At 51.1% G+C, this 15,778-nt stretch overlaps 1 protein-coding gene across 1 annotated transcript in view; it reads right to left on the bottom strand.

Annotated features, from left to right (window-relative positions):
* vps13d (vacuolar protein sorting 13 homolog D) overlaps positions 1–15,778 on the bottom strand; it is a gene marked incomplete at its 3' end in the record, with an annotated part of 91,173 nt that overhangs the window by 41,965 nt on the left and 33,430 nt on the right. The window contains exons 22-39 of the mRNA XM_030117833.1: positions 13,826–13,916; positions 13,615–13,741; positions 13,346–13,526; positions 11,548–11,730; positions 10,549–10,678; positions 10,232–10,448; positions 8,309–8,480; positions 8,118–8,233; positions 6,549–6,773; positions 6,173–6,480; positions 5,951–6,084; positions 5,497–5,652; positions 5,187–5,373; positions 5,014–5,088; positions 4,726–4,926; positions 4,380–4,469; positions 3,566–3,706; positions 3,354–3,479 (exon numbers count right to left, since the gene is read on the bottom strand). Of these exons, the coding sequence (XP_029973693.1) occupies positions 3,354–3,479; positions 3,566–3,706; positions 4,380–4,469; positions 4,726–4,926; positions 5,014–5,088; positions 5,187–5,373; positions 5,497–5,652; positions 5,951–6,084; positions 6,173–6,480; positions 6,549–6,773; positions 8,118–8,233; positions 8,309–8,480; positions 10,232–10,448; positions 10,549–10,678; positions 11,548–11,730; positions 13,346–13,526; positions 13,615–13,741; positions 13,826–13,916 (2,860 nt within the window). The remainder of the gene's footprint in view (positions 1–3,353; positions 3,480–3,565; positions 3,707–4,379; positions 4,470–4,725; positions 4,927–5,013; positions 5,089–5,186; positions 5,374–5,496; positions 5,653–5,950; positions 6,085–6,172; positions 6,481–6,548; positions 6,774–8,117; positions 8,234–8,308; positions 8,481–10,231; positions 10,449–10,548; positions 10,679–11,547; positions 11,731–13,345; positions 13,527–13,614; positions 13,742–13,825; positions 13,917–15,778) is intronic.

The following is a 15,778-nucleotide window of genomic DNA, read 5'->3' as shown; positions in this document are numbered from 1 at the left end:
ATTTCTTGCCATGTTGTGATTACCATGCAGCCCTTCTATATATCAAACCAGACAGGTAGCATGAAGTTAACGTGCTAAACTGTGAAGTAAGATGTGTTCACACCTTTGCTTCCTCCTCCTCCTCATCATCATTAATGTGGGGAAAGCAGTCGCCTGTGAGCTCGATCAGTTTGCAATGCACTCATGGTGACGTGCACACATTGTTTTGAGAGGAAATGCTTCCGGGCCGGCAGAAACAATCTTGTGGTGTGTTGGGTGACGCACACCTCGCGATCATTGCAGTGTTGTTAGCACTATCAGCTGAGAATTCAGCCATACACGATCAAATGCATAAAGGAGTGACAGCAGCAGAACAGAGACTTCCTGCTCGATGCTGGACTCTGACTCCAATCAAACCACAGGCTGAACTGCTGGAGGGCTCCTTGTCCACTTGTTTGGTTTTTAAAAAACTGAACACTGATTAACAAACTCACACCGCGATTATTTCAATAAGGCAATTTCACAAAAACCTGACAAGTGTGAATGCAGCCCTGCTCCAGACCCACAGTTACACACCTCCCACCGCCAGCAGACAGTTCCACTGTGCTGGTCATGCAGTGGGAAACATGCGGAGGCGGAATGACAAAGCCAAGCCTGCTAGAAACGGCCATGAGAGAGGACAGCAGTCTAGCGTCTCCACCATCAACCAGAGACCGGCAAGACCGGCAAGACCCGGACATCAGACTCCGCGTGATGAGGCCACAGAGGAGCACCCGGCTCCGAGGGCCCCACAAGAAGACAGCCGGGAGCATCCTGGGAGCTCCGTGAAGCCCCCAGCAGGACGGCAGCTTCACGTCCTCAGGACAGACCAGCAGCATGGAGCCAGAGGAGCACCGCTAGACCAGCAGCATGGAACCAGAGGAGCACCGCTAGACCAGCAGCATGGAACCAGAGGAGCACCACTAGACCAGCAGCATGGAGCCAGAGGAGCACCGCTAGACCAGCAGCATGGAGCCAGAGGAGCACCGCTAGACCAGCAGCATGGAGCCAGAGGAGCACCGCTAGACCAGCAGCATGGAACCAGAGGAGCACCACTAGACCAGCAGCATGGAACCAGAGGAGCACCGCTAGACCAGCAGCATGGAGCCAGAGGAGCACCGCTAGACCAGCAGCATGGAACCAGAGGAGCACCGCTAGACCAGCAGCATGGAACCAGAGGAGCACCGCTAGACCAGCAGCATGGAGCCAGAGGAGCACCACTAGACCAGCAGCATGGAACCAGAGGAGCACCGCTAGACCAGCAGCATGGAACCAGAGGAGCACCGCTAGACCAGCAGCATGGAGCCAGAGGAGCACCGCTAGACCAGCAGCATGGAGCCAGAGGAGCACCGCTAGACCAGCAGCATGGAGCCAGAGGAGCACCACTAGACCAGCAGCATGGAGCCAGAGGAGCACCACTAGACCAGCAGCATGGAGCCAGAGGAGCACCGCTAGACCAGCAGCATGGAACCAGAGGAGCACCGCTAGACCAGCAGCATGGAGCCAGAGGAGCACCGCTAGACCAGCAGCATGGAGCCAGAGGAGCACCACTAGACCAGCAGCATGGAGCCAGAGGAGCACCGCTAGACCAGCAGCATGGAGCCAGAGGAGCACCGCTAGACCAGCAGCATGGAGCCAGAGGAGCACCGCTAGACCAGCAGCATGGAGCCAGAGGAGCACCGCTAGACCAGCAGCATGGAGCCAGAGGAGCACCGCTAGACCAGCAGCATGGAACCAGAGGAGCACCGCTAGACCAGCAGCATGGAGCCAGAAGAGCACCGCTAGACCAGCAGCATGGAGCCAGAGGAGCACCGCTAGACCAGCAGCATGGAACCAGAGGAGCACCGCTAGACCAGCAGCATGGAACCAGAGGAGCACCGCTAGACCAGCAGCATGGAGCCAGAAGAGCACCGCTAGACCAGCAGCATGGAGCCAGAGGAGCACCGCTAGACCAGCAGCATGGAACCAGAGGAGCACCGCTAGACCAGCAGCATGGAGCCAGAGGAGCACCACTAGACCAGCAGCATGGAGCCAGAGGAGCACCACTAGACCAGCAGCATGGAACCAGAGGAGCACCGCTAGACCAGCAGCATGGAACCAGAGGAGCACCGCTAGACCAGCAGCATGGAACCAGAGGAGCACCGCTAGACCAGCAGCATGGAACCAGAGGAGCACCGCTAGACCAGCAGCATGGAGCCAGAGGAGCACCACTAGACCAGCAGCAGCAACCCCGGAGAGGTCAGGGTCATGAGGGAGGTGGATCAGCAGGGGCAGTTCACCTTCAGGTCAGGGGACAGACAGACAGGCAGAGACAAACAGACAGACAGGCCGACGGACAGACAGGCCGACGGACAGACAGGCCGACCGACCGACCGACCGACCGACCGACCGGACGGACGGACGGACGGACCCCACAGCTCTCTGTCCAGCCCTGATTCTAGCCTCCAGCATCAGTCCCAGTGTCGCTGGAATGAAGGACGGCTTGTTTGTCTTTATGGTGTGGACACAACAGAGATGAGACGGGTGAAAGCGATGGGCCTCATCAGAGGAGCTGATTGGCTGGGTGGACTGCGGCATGCCGTGGCAGCTCCTCACAGCTGAGTGAGCGCCGAGGCGGCGGCGCCCTTCTTAACTGTACCTCCGTGGGGAATATGCTGCTGGAGGCAGGCCAGGCTGGCTGAGCTCCTAGTTCTAAGGTGAGCAAGAGGTGCACCTGACATAGAGAGAGAGAGTTACTGCACAACCAGGACACATGCAGAGGGACACGCTCCATCACCACTTCATCTGCTCAGTTCATGCATCAACACATCACAGCTCCTGTGTTTTCCTCTGGAGTCAACCTGGTTCACAAGCATCATGCCTGGTGCTTCCACCTTTACTCTAATCTCACAATAAGAACACCCTCTAAAGCGGAGCAGCACTGGGGCAGGCTTGTCACGGGATGAAGATATAGATCCAGACTCTGAGGATCGCTGATCAATACCCAGACTGCTCTGTGTGTGGGCGGAGCTTCACCCGGCTGCAGGGCCTGACCTCCGACATGTCAGTACGGGAAAGCAATGACAGGAAGGCCACTAGAAAAACATGAGGAGCCGTTGCTCTCCAGGTGACTCGTGTGCAGGACAGTGCCTGAACTAAACCAGGAAACAAGAACAAGACTGTGTGCAGCAGAGCAGGCTTCACTCTTCAGGTCGGCCCGGACCAGCTCAGGAACAGCCACAACCTTCAGCACTTCTCACAGCCGTCTTCAGTAACGTCACGCTCTCCATAAGCTTTGACTGAAACTGGCTTTTCCCTTCGTTTCTCTTTGAGCTGTGATGCAGTGTTAAACTCACTCTGTCCACAGCTGGGGGGGTCCACTGAAGAGCCGATCCATGGCAGGGGGGGGGAGCTCTGAGGGGTGTGCTGCTCCTCCTTACAGTAGTCTGCTATCCACGAGCTTTTGGTGGTGTTGTATTGTTCTGGAAAACATGTTGGACATTGTTAATGCAGCATCAAGCTCCCCTCATGGCGCTCCAGGACACGTCTTCCCGTCCTCCCTGCTCACCCAGAAGAACCGAAGTGATGTTCACGTCCAGCCTCTGTTTGGCTCGAATTCCCATCTTAAGACGAGGAGGGTGAAGACGACCGGCCGCCTGCTGCTGCCAGGACAGGAAGCAAGGCCAGGGCTCGACGAAGGGCTCCCAGCCTGAGAGACGCAGGGACAGAGACACGCACACGCACGCACACACGTGCACACACACGCACAAACAGACAGAGATGAATCCACTGAAAGTATCTGCAGTTTCAAAGTCCTTCACTGAGGATTGCCCTGTTTTAAAGAGATTAGTGAATAAAGTCCGACCCTGACCGAAAGGTCAGTGATGCAGCGCTTCAAGCAAACACCCCGAGGCTCGGGACGTACTGTTAGCGCCACAGTGACTCTGCAAAACAAGATGCAGGCTGCAGGACTCTGTTAGTGTTGGCGAGCGAGAGGACAGAACTGGGCTACCCAGCATTCCACATGTGTCATCAGACTGGCTGAGGAAGAAAAAGCAAGCCATTCATTGCATTCTTGATGTTCTCTGGACAGTGTTCTGAGCTTTGAACTAATATTCTGCTGCTTTTGTGTTCAGCTTACTGAGGTTTCTGCACTCCCGCACAGGGAGGCACGTGGAGCTGTCCAAGTTTAAAGCTGATAGATTCCGCTGTACTAATCCAGGTGACATTAACTGAACTGCATGTGGCTACAGGAACAAAACAAGTCTGAATGCTGCTCAAAACTGAACATCTCCACTCATCCTGGTATGGGTAGGAATAAAAACGTTTTCAGTTGGTGATCAATGCTACCGTCCACTGAGTGGCGGCTGAAGACCGCTCACCTGACAGCTCTCTGTTGTAGTAATCCCCACACAGGGTGAAGCTGGCGTTTCCTTCCTGGGTGGATCCGATGCGCTGCAGCATGTAAAGTCCTGCAACAACAAACACACAGCTGCTGCTGTCAGTCTGAAACAAGCAGCTGTGTGTCAGCCATGCACTGCCGATCCAGGTCTGAGTCCCGCCGCAGGGCCTCACAAAGCCAGTGTGTTTAGTGTGAAGCGTCACGCTCCATCCCTCCCTTTTCACTACTGCATCCTGCAGCGTATGTGCTTCGTTACGGCCTGTCTTCGGTTTAACAGCACGAGCGCATGATGAGTCGGACCGATGTCCTCCTGAAGCGTTTCTTACTGGAGAAGGTGAACTCGGCCAGTGGAATGTCACAGTCCAGGCAGTCGTCGATGAAACAGATGCACACACTCTCAGCCTTCAGCTCCACCCCTGACAGCGGAGCGGAGTGGCTGCCGGAGCCCGAGTCGGCCCTGGATCTGGAGCAGCCCGCCATGCTGTCGGCATTCTCCAGCAGCCAGGTGGCTGCCTGGTCCAGCTGGCCTGAGGATGAGGGGCAGGTCGCTCTTCAACAGGTTCTCATAAACCCTGAGCAGGTGCAGACAACAGCGAGCAGGAGCTCGGACTGACCTTTGCAGTGGATCAATGCTCGTTTGCAGTCCTCTTTTGTGAAACCAAGGTCTTGCAAGCATGTCAGCTGGTTTTCTGAGAACACAAAGACAACCCGAGCAGTTACTTCCATGATGAGAGCAGTGACAGACTGAGCTGTGAGCTGCGGCGTGGCTTCAGGCTGTTCTACACACCGCCGAACGCCTCGGCCTTCTGCCTGGAGCTGCTCCTGGCCACGGCGGCGGTCTCACAGGGGGGCGCAGAGCTCACGTCAGGGTGTACGGGAGGCGGAGCGCCGGCTGCGGGGATGGACTTGGCGATGGCCAAGAACAGCTGGATGTCATTGTAGGAGAGGCGGATGTCCAGAGCGGGAAACTGAATCTGTCAGAGACATGCAGTGAACCAGGTCACCGGGCCAGAGAGGAGCGCTCGGTTCCGTCAGCGACACTTTCCTGACATTTCAACAACGGTGTGGTCACTCCAGGCCGTGCTGCGTTCACTGACCTCCAGCAGTGGTGGGATGTCCTCCACATTGAAGGCGTCCAGCAGACCGGAGCTGCTCTGATATGTGGGGCTCCCGCAAAGCTCCACCTGGATGTTGACGGGGTCGATGATGGACAGCGCCGTTTCCTGCTCGCTGCCCAGCCGACACGAGAACACCTGGAGGCATCGGGCATCAAGTCACAGCAAACGTCAGGGGGACGGCAGGGGGACGGCAGGGAGACGGCAGGGAGACGGCAGGGGGACGGCAGGGGGACGGCAGGGGGACAGCAGGGGGACGGCAGGAGGACGGCAGGGGGACGGCAGGGGGACGGCAGGGGGACGGCAGGGGGACGGCAGGAGGACGGCAGGAGGACGGCAGGAGGACAGCAGGGGGACGGCAGGGGGACGGCAGGGGGACGGCAGGGGGACGGCAGGGGGACGGCAGGGGGGCGGAGCAGCAGTCAGAGCAGCTCACCTCGACTCCGGCCAGGCTGCCAGAGAAGGGGCGGTCCAGCAGGCGGGGCTTGTACGTCAGGACCGTGGTGCCTTTCAGAATGATGGCGTTGGTGTCCAGACATGACAAGTCCTCCACCACGACAAACTCCGTGCCTGTTGAGGACAACCACAGCCGGTTCAGAGACCGCTACAGAAGCAGACCGGTGGTCCAGGTGGTCCAGGTGTGCGTGCTGGTCCTCACCTGTCACGTTGATCTTGACCTCCAGACAGCGGTCCTGGCTGACGGTGATGGTGGATCTCTTGGTGACGACTCCACTCTTTACCGTCTTGGGCATGACGGTCATGGCGGGGGCGGGGCTGCCGCCGCCGACGCTGCTTCCCGAGTGTGTGGAGGCGTTGCTGGAGCAGCGCTGGCGAGGGGCGGAGCCGCCCGCCGCCTTGTCGGCCGGCACGCGCAGGAAGTCCTGAACCAGCTTGAGCCAGTCGAAGATGAGGAAGACCCGCAGGTTGTTGAGGACCACGGTGAAGCAGGAGGAGTCCCGAGTGGACCTGGCGGGACGGAGAACACGGTGGCCGCGGTGTGTGAGAGCAGTGTGTGTGTGTGAACATGAAGCTACCTGTAGTGCAGCTCCAGCTGCAGGGACGACCGGTTTGAGCCCGTTTTGGAAGGCTGAAGAATGCAGTCAAACATATTGCAGCCTGCGCCTTCAGTGTCGACACCACCGTTATCCTGCCCGCGGTATCGAGTGTCGTAGGCCAGCAGCGAGTGAGACACCAGGTTGACAGACTTGGAGCCGTTTGAGAAGCCCTCAAAAAGCAGCTTGGACTTCATGAAGTCAAACCTGTGAAAGAAAAGGAGAGAACATTATTTATTCTCTTAATTATGATAAACAGAAAGTGGACACAGACAAACACTAATCCAGCAGCGACTCACAAAGCCATGAGGGAAAGACGTATTTACATCCAAAGTTTGCAAAGCACCGTGTCTGTCCCACACACTGTCACAAGAGGTGAAGCAGATCACTGAAACCAGGTTCAAGCCTTCTGCACTCGGCTTCTTCGGTTTTATCATTTCTGTTGTTTCCGATAAGCATTACTTTTCAACTCAGATGTACATTCCAGTCACTCCAAGTGTCATCCAATCAAATAAATCAAAATTAAGTTTCAATTTATGTGTACGTTTATGTGTAAAAATATACTGTGATTTGAAGATGACATCCAATTTATTAAAACTCCTGCTAATTAGTGTGCTTTCAGTATCCCATCAGGCTCTTTGGAGAGACTTCTCATTTCATGTGAGTGCGGCCGACTTCATCAGTGACCCACAGTGAGACACAGCCTCAGCCCACAGCTGGACCAACGCTCACGGTTTGCTCTCCACCGCTGCAGTGTCCATTACTGAACTCCATGACCACTGCTTTCATTTATTTATCTCATTTCATTTATTTATTCTTTTTATTACTATTAAGCATAGAGTAAGGAAAATGTACATGTTGCCGTTTGGCCTCCTCGGGAAACACCTTTTTACACATGTTTTTTTTTTTTTTCACACTGCCTTTATTTAGTCTGTATAGACGGAAGGAGGAGTCGCGAGGGAAGTGTTGCATCCTGGGATATACAAGTGTTTAGCGTTTCCTTAGGGACTGGGTTCAGTCTGATCTTTGTTCTGAACGAGTGTGTGTGAATGACAAAGGGATTCTTTGAAAACCTTTAATAAATTTTGGCAGCCTTTCATTGACTACATCTCTTCACTCACCATTACCGAACAAAATGATAACAGAGTGTGAACACATTTTTTCTTCATCTTTTTCCTGGGTGTCGGGATGGAAGGGTGGGTTGGGACCCTCGCTTTTTTTGTGTTTGTTTTTCTCTGTGTTTCCTCCTTGTTTTAATGCCACCTATATACATAACCCTGGTGTACTGATTGTAAACGTTGATGGAAAATGGCTTTGTTCTTTATTTTGTTCACAACCCCTTCCAAAAAAAGAGAAGACCACAAGCTTGTATCAGCGAAACCTGTCAACCTGCTTTACTTCTGTGGAATCTCAATTAAAAAAAAACTAAATAAATAAATAAGAATCAATTTACCATGAGCAATTTGTTCACTGACCAACATTTTTAAACGTGCCTGTAAAAATAGAGGCGACTGTTTCTTTATCCGGCTGTAAGAGGAGGAGCAGACCCACCTTGCTAAGGAGCGCTTCTTGTCAGCAGGCTTGGGACTGTCCAGGAGCTCCAGACTGACATCCATCATGTCAACCAGGAAGGACAAGTTAGCGTAGACGTCCCCACTGAGCACCGTCTGCAGGGGAGGAAGCAGGCGTGTCACTGCAGCCTGTGGCGGTGTGTCGCGGTGTGTGTGCTGCTGCTGTCTCACGTAGGTACTGGGGTCCTGCAGGTTGTAGGGACGGAGGAACTCCTCCACCGGCTCCCCCAGGTTGTGCTCCAGCAGCCCTCTGATGAGCCAGTAGTGCTCCATGTCCAGAGAGCAGTGGACCGACGACAGGCTGCCGTGGATCGACATGTCGGGCACCGCATGGCTCAGCTCCCTGAGAGAAGGAAAACACTCAGGAGAGCTTCCACAACAGCCTTCCCATCCTGACCAATCACCGGTTTTCGTGATGCAATGAAACTCTGGGGAATTGATGGGAAGGGGCTGCTGCATGGGGACGGAACCCCTCCTGCAGACACCGGACTACCAGGAGGCCGACAGCAGCCAGGGCAGGCGTTATACAGCACAGATAAAGTTACTGTGTCTAATTTAACTCTGTGAAAACATCAGATTCTGATGGATTTAGGCTACGTTCACACTGCAGGGCTTAATGCTCAATTCGGATTTTTTTGTGAAATCCGATTTTTTTGCGAGTTCGTTCACATTTTCATTAAAATGCGACTTGTATGTGATCTCCCGTCTGAACGGAATACCACCCAGAAGTGTCCCGCATGCGCAGAAGAGGACAGAACGACGTCACGCAGCAGCGCTTCAGTGTTTGCTGAACTCACAAACAACATACAGAATCTACAGCTTTTCAAGCGTCGATGATTCATTTAAGAACTGATCAAACACGCATTCTTACAATTGAATAGTGAGCAATCATTTCAATGCTGCGCTTCTAATCAGCCGCGCTGAGCTCCTTCTGTGTGTGTGTGTGTGTGGGAGAGAGAGAGAGAGAGACAGGGGGCGAGAGAGAGGGAGAGAGAGAGAGGGAGAGCGCGCGTGTGGATATTATTATTTTTCCTCCCCGTTGTCCTGGCGCTGCAGAATTTAGCGAATGAGAAGGAAGAGAGCCAAGTTTTTGGCCATGGCGTTTTGTGGGGCAGCGGCAGCAGCAGAGAAACGCAGTCAGGAGAGGTGGGACAGTGATGAGAGAGGCTTTAATGATACGGAGTTCAATAATATTTTTCGGATGACAAGAACTCCCTTAATGTGCGTCTGCGAGCGCCTTTTTTTAACACTCACGGTAAGACACACGTCTTCAGCGCCCCACATCGTGACGTGCAGGTCGGATAAATGCGACCTGGCCGTTCAGACTGAAGTCGCATGGCAAAAGATCCGATACGTATCGGATTTAGGACCACATATCCAAGTGGCCTGGGTCGCATTTGAAAAAATCGGATCTGCGTCGTTCAGACTGTCAGGAAAAGATCCGATACAGGTCGCATAGGGGCAAAACAATCGGATTTGGGTCACTTCAGCCTGCAGTGTGAACGTAGCCTTAGAGACTTCACTCATGGAGCTGAAGGACAGAGAAGGCAGTAGCTGTTTTAGGCATCATGTATTGGCGGTTTGGGTTTGCTGGTTTCCATTAATCCTTCCTGCTGTAGTTATTTCATCTCAGGACTTTCATCCACAGAAACGCTGAATCTTCAGAATGATTGGAGACACCTGATGTTACTTCTGATCAGAGTTATGCTAAACGTCCACTGATTAAGAGAACTTGTTTTTCTTTGAGCCAGCCTCGGTGTGTCCGTTCCACACTCATGATCACATCTGCTGGCCATCATTTCCTCTGAAAACACTTCAGACTGTGTGCTAGTTTGGGTTCCAGGTAAAACGTCTTTGGATGTCTTTGATAGAACTGGATTTGAACAAATCAGCAGGCATTTCCTGAGCTATTAAGACATGATCAGTGGTATGAAGACGGTGGTTCTGACTGCACTGGGTTGTAACGGTTGACAGGAGGGTTCTGACTGCTGCTCATTCCTCCACATCGTTAGCCGCTGTACATGTTCATTCGCGTGCTATCTGCAGGCTGAAGAACGGACAGGAGCAGGAGACTGAAACCACAGTGTGGCGTACTTGTCCAGATTGCGCTCCACTTTGAGTTTGAGACGACAGCAGTCTTTCAGCAGGTTTTCTCCGGTGCGACGGACAGTGTATGAAGGGAAGACGAGGTCTGAGGAGTCGGAGGGTTTCCCACTGCTGTCCCACAGCTGACAGGACACACGCTCAGCAGCAAAGATGTCCATCTCCTGCAGGTCCAGGGCCATGCAGTCCAACAGGCACACATGCTTTTCTGGAAGGAAGAGAAGGAAAACAGTAGAGGATCACCTGGCTGCATTTGGACTTCTGGATGGTGCTTTCTTCTCTTTTTCAGACTTCATAGCAACGCTAACCCCAGTCGAGTGGAGCGTGGTCCTCGGACGGTCCAGAGGGGGGCGCCTGTGGCCTGCTGAGGGTGAACTCCCTGGAGGGCTTGGTCTTCTCCTGCTCACTCAGCTTCTCTGCTGCACTCAACACCTGCGTCTGGTCGACAAGAGAGAGCGCAGCGACAGACGTCCTCAATGCAGCCACACAACAGCACATCCTGTTTGACAGCACGGTGAAAACACTGAGCAGCTCTTCTGGTTCAGTCTCATAAAAAACAGCTTTTCAGGCTTTTCATTGACAGCTGGAAACACAAGTTCAAATGTCAAAAGTTCAACAATACAGATTTGTGACTGAAAATTGATTCTGGTCTACTTTGTGCTTTGGCCCATAGGCCCTTCTGCGGTGGAATTCAAACTAGCAAACATTTCACTTCTCTAACCTGTTGCTTACCTCCAACTAGCTAAACGATCGCCAGTGAAAATCCATTCAACATTGAATCCAGATTTCTTAGTCATATTTCTATGGATGAATTTCACTGAAACCTCTGACATAACTCTGTTTGCCCCAAAAAATCTTTTTACTTTTCCAACTGTTTGCTTTGAAACTCTCTACTGTATAAACCTTTCCACAGTGAAGCACAATATACTCAGTTTTATGGAGTTTCACCAAATTTCATTCAGTTACAAATCTTAGGGACCAAACTGCTTTACTTTTGTTTCATAACATCACAAAAACTCCAGCAGAGTCAGAGACACAGCTCCAAAAGGCAAACATCAAACAGGCAAGGCTGAATTCATTCAGCAATTCATCAGATTTTTCTCTCAACAAGAAAAAAAGAAAGAGAAAAGATAAACATCATGAAATGAATTTGAAGAACCATCAAATTGTGGTATGGAGTACAGACATGCACATGCACACTGAATTCAGGAGATAAGCAGGGCGGGGGGAGCAGTGCATGAGGACGGGACGGCAGAGGGACTCACCAGAGAGGGGAAAAAGGCATGAGCCATCGTCAGTTTCTCTACCTTGTCTTGGAGGGAAACGGTCCCGGGAGAACCTGCCAGCAGGAAGCGGTTCTGAACCCTCAGCTGTCCAAGATTAGCAACGATGACCCTGGGGGAGCGCGAGCTCTCCGGGACGATGAGAACCGGAGCGCCAGCCTCGATGTCCAGGAGAACCCTGGAGGCTCGCTGAGGATGATCACGAACCTGCAGGAAGACCAGAAGAAGACATGGGGTTCCACAGGGTTCTGTATCAGGACCTATGCTAAAGCTAAACATGGGGTTCCACAGGTCTTAGAACCTTTACTCTTCAAATTAACATGCTTCCTGTAGGGGACATCAGGAAACTCGCCATTGAAGAGGACATATTCTGCTTTTTTCACTTTGTGAAGAGTTTCTTATAGTTTTTGTTGCTGTAGCCTCATTATGACGTTCAAATGTGGAAACGGTCCGTTTCCTCCCTGTCTTGCTCCGAGACATTTTGTGAAACTGAAGCTGAAACGGTCGAGTTTGAGTTTGGAGATTAACTCTTCCCCCTGACTGAGCTCCCACCGTGTGTGTGTGTGTGTGTGTGTGTGTGTGGGGCTCACAAGCAGCCTGTTCAGAGGAGGCTCCTCAGAGCCACTTTTCAGACCCTGAAACTCTGAACAAAGGAGGAATTCGGGGCGAAGAAACTTAAAGGGATACTTCAACATTTTGTCAAATTGGCCCATTTAGCGCAACTCCTCAGTCATTTGAACAGCAGACTGACTGTTTCTGTGAGGGCGAGCTGTTGTTTATTCAGAGGTGAGTCGGGGAAGGTTTTCGGGACGGACACAATGGAAGTGGATGGAATACACAATCCAACAAGCCCAAAACACTTTGGTGGACACGTTATAATCCACACATTCACTACGCTGCAGAATATTAATGCAAAATGACCAGATTGAGTTGTTTATGTGAAGATTGCTAAGACGGAACTACTTACTAAACATGGCGTCTGGGCGTAGTGATCTCAAAAGAAAAAGTAGTTCCCAGTATTTGCCTCAGTGTCGTAACGCTACAGTATTAATTGCTGGTGTTCCACAGCGTAGTGAATGTGCGGATTCCGTTTTTAGTGAGTCTTATTTTAACGTCTGCTGTTTCCAGTATGCGTTTACAGGAATCTGTCACTCGTTACCACGGGAACCAGTTAATCCAGAACGCCGCTGGTAGTCTACCATCGAGCTCCTTCAACAACTGGCTCCATCTCTCCTCTCAGGGTTTGTTCTCAGGGTTTTTGTTGGAGAGCGTTTCGCAGCCACCGTCCAGTTCTTCTGCTTGTGTTTCCTGCTTCCTGTTTCCTCTTGTCATCACATCACTACGTACGAGGGAACGCAAGGCAGAACTAATAATCCCCGTTTAATCCGCTGTCAGGCTCCGTTCGTAGGAGACACAGATCGGTTATTGACCGGTGTAGACCACCTCGAAGAATGGGATCAGAAACACAATCCGCTGTGAGTGAAGCGGATCCTCTCAGGTGTTTCGGACTCATTTACAATCCGCTTCACTTTATAATGCGATCATACGCTGGTCCATGTAAACGTGCCTAGTAAGCGCTCTCTCTCTTTATGTCCTTCAATCCCCTCACCCCCACCACGGCAGCAGAGCCTCTCCTCTGAGCCTCCTCCTGCGGGGCTCTTTCCTTTAGCTTTTCCTTCCCTCAGTCTCTTCCTGCCCATGTGGGCCTGTTGGGTTTTCTCTGTAAAAGTGTGCAGAAATGGCTGTGCTGTACTTGGCGCGATATAAATAAAGTTGAACTGAACTGAAAACCAGACAGGACCCCCCCCCCGGCAGGACTCACCGTCTGGCCCTCCATGGCAGCTCTCTGGCGGCCCAGGACGTCCTGCAGCTGGGTGAAGTGCTGGATGAAGGCCACCACCTCGGCCTGGAAGCGCTGGGTGTGGACGTACTGCACCGAGGCCATCTGCAGACACACCTTGACGTCCCAGTCCCGGGCCAGGGCCGGATCGGGCAGCCCATACCTGAGGGACGGAGACAGAGTCCTCACAGCTCTCCTGGTGGTAACGCCTGCCTGGAGGCTTTCAGCATAGAAACGTATGAAATACACACTTGAAGATGTTGAAAATGAGTGCGTCGCCTCCCTGTGTGGTGAAGCGCTCTCTGTAGAGGTCACCGTGTGGGGTCAGGTCACTCAGAGACAAACTTCCTAAACTCCCTTGTAATGACAGGTTGCCATCTGAAAGTCAAAGCAGGACACTGAAACGAAGGAATCGGCAGGAGAACAGACTGGAGACGTCAAAGTGTTGGTATCAGGACAAACCCAGCATTTCCACATGAGCGGACAGCTTGGACACGCTCGCCTTGGCCAACTCGTTCAGCTTCTTGTTCAGTACGAGAGACAGAGAATGAACCTGAAAATGATGCGTCAGTGTTAGGCTTCTGAATTCAGGATGTGAGAGAAGAAAATCCCAATGAGATGAACGGTGGAACGACACCAGCTTTAACATGCATCAAGTAAAAGCAGTGGACAGTGACTCTGGAGAATAAAGCAGTTGTGCCAACATTATTAATGGGGCTGCTCCAGAATGTATTTGGCAAATCTGCAGTATCTGACATGCTGCCATGTACTGACATGTTAACAAATCAAGCCGATCAGATTGAGATGGTGCTGAAAAGAGTGACTGTATTCAGTGGCGGCTGGTCAATAGGGGGCGCTGGGGCGCCGCCCTCATCAGTCAGTCAGTACAGTCAGTCTACACAATTTTCAGAAAATATAAAACTTTGAGTGTATAATTTCTATGTATAGTAAAAGTGTAAAATATTGTATTTTCAGCCTTGTTGTGCATATAAAAGGCATTACTTTGTTTCTTTTTCATAATTTTTGACGGTATTTCTGTATGAATAACACTTCCTGGTTTTGAGGGCGCCGGGACACATTCACCAAGAGATACAGCAGGGGGCGGTATGCACCTCAGTTGTTGGTCGCCAGCCGCCATTATTCCAAAGAAGAAGACGAATGGGGGCGCCGGACAAACGGATCCCTATGGAGAGCCTCAAACTTTTTACTAACACGTGACTTAAAGCTGCATTTTCATTGGTTCCTTACAAATCGGGTTTGTGGCGCAGCTCTGTGCGCCACACACACTCCCACTTTTTATCATCAACCAATTAGAATGGTTTTATTTCTGTTGTTTGGTTGTGTTTGGACACTGCTGTTGTCTCTCATCTGCACTTTCATTTTCGGCTCTAACGAACGTCCACAGTGGCAGAGGAGAGAGAGTCTGACTGTTGAGAAGGACGGTGTGTGAAGGTGGAACTGGAATAATGAAAATTAATTCTGTAAAGTCTCTCCAAGTGCATGGTAAGAATAAATGAGTGTAATAAGTGACGGCTGCAATAAGTTTCATTTGTTCGCTCTCCCAGACTGAAGGAACAGATGTTTCATATGATCTGTTGAGGCGTCTGCTTTATAGGATATTTTTGTTACTATATATATTTTTTTTTTCATTTACAAAGGTACTAACTGGTAATTTTCCTGATTTTTCAGTCAGAGCTCCATGTTTATCTGTCATATTTATTGGTTGTGTTTGCTTTTCATTCATTGCTAATGAGACTGAGAATCCATTCTGTTAATTATTTTTGTTTAGTGGTTTAAATTTTCTTCTAGTTCCTGGATAAAATGTTCTTTAGAAGTGAAAGTTTATTGATTTTGATAGGATGTTCTTGCATTATTATGGCATATTATGTTAGTTGAAAATGGTCTCAAAATAACCTTGTTGTTTAGTGCAATATTATTACTGATTGCAATAATTTCTGAGACAATTAACTGCACAGAAAATGTTGATGTTACTGTATGTGTGAATAAGCTGGTTACCAGTTGTTGCACAGACCAATACAGTGAACAGTGGACCTGTGGATGTGGCAGACACACCATTTCTTCAAAATAAAACAGATGACAATGTTTGATTATATACATATACTCAGGTTTTCTTTCCTCCTAACTCTGTAACTGCATGGACATTAAAGTGGCTCGGTTTGCAGCGTCAACTAGCCTCCAAGGTAATTTGCGCCCCCCCCCCAAAAAAATTGTCACCAGCCGCCACTGACTGTATTTCATTTGACTATTTCACATGAGCAGTGAAAAACAACTGAACATAAACTGCTCTGCTGGTGGAAACTGCAGACAGAAAGTAGAAAGTAGAATTAAAAACTAATGAGGTGCAGTTGGAACCATCTGGTCCAAAAATGGCATTTACATGGTCCAACACGCCCT

The sequence above is a fragment of the Salarias fasciatus genome, chromosome 20, assembly GCF_902148845.1.
Source record: "Salarias fasciatus chromosome 20, fSalaFa1.1, whole genome shotgun sequence".
NCBI classification, from domain to species: domain Eukaryota; kingdom Metazoa; phylum Chordata; class Actinopteri; order Blenniiformes; family Blenniidae; genus Salarias; species Salarias fasciatus.
This window is presented reverse-complemented; position numbering and strand designations above follow the sequence as displayed.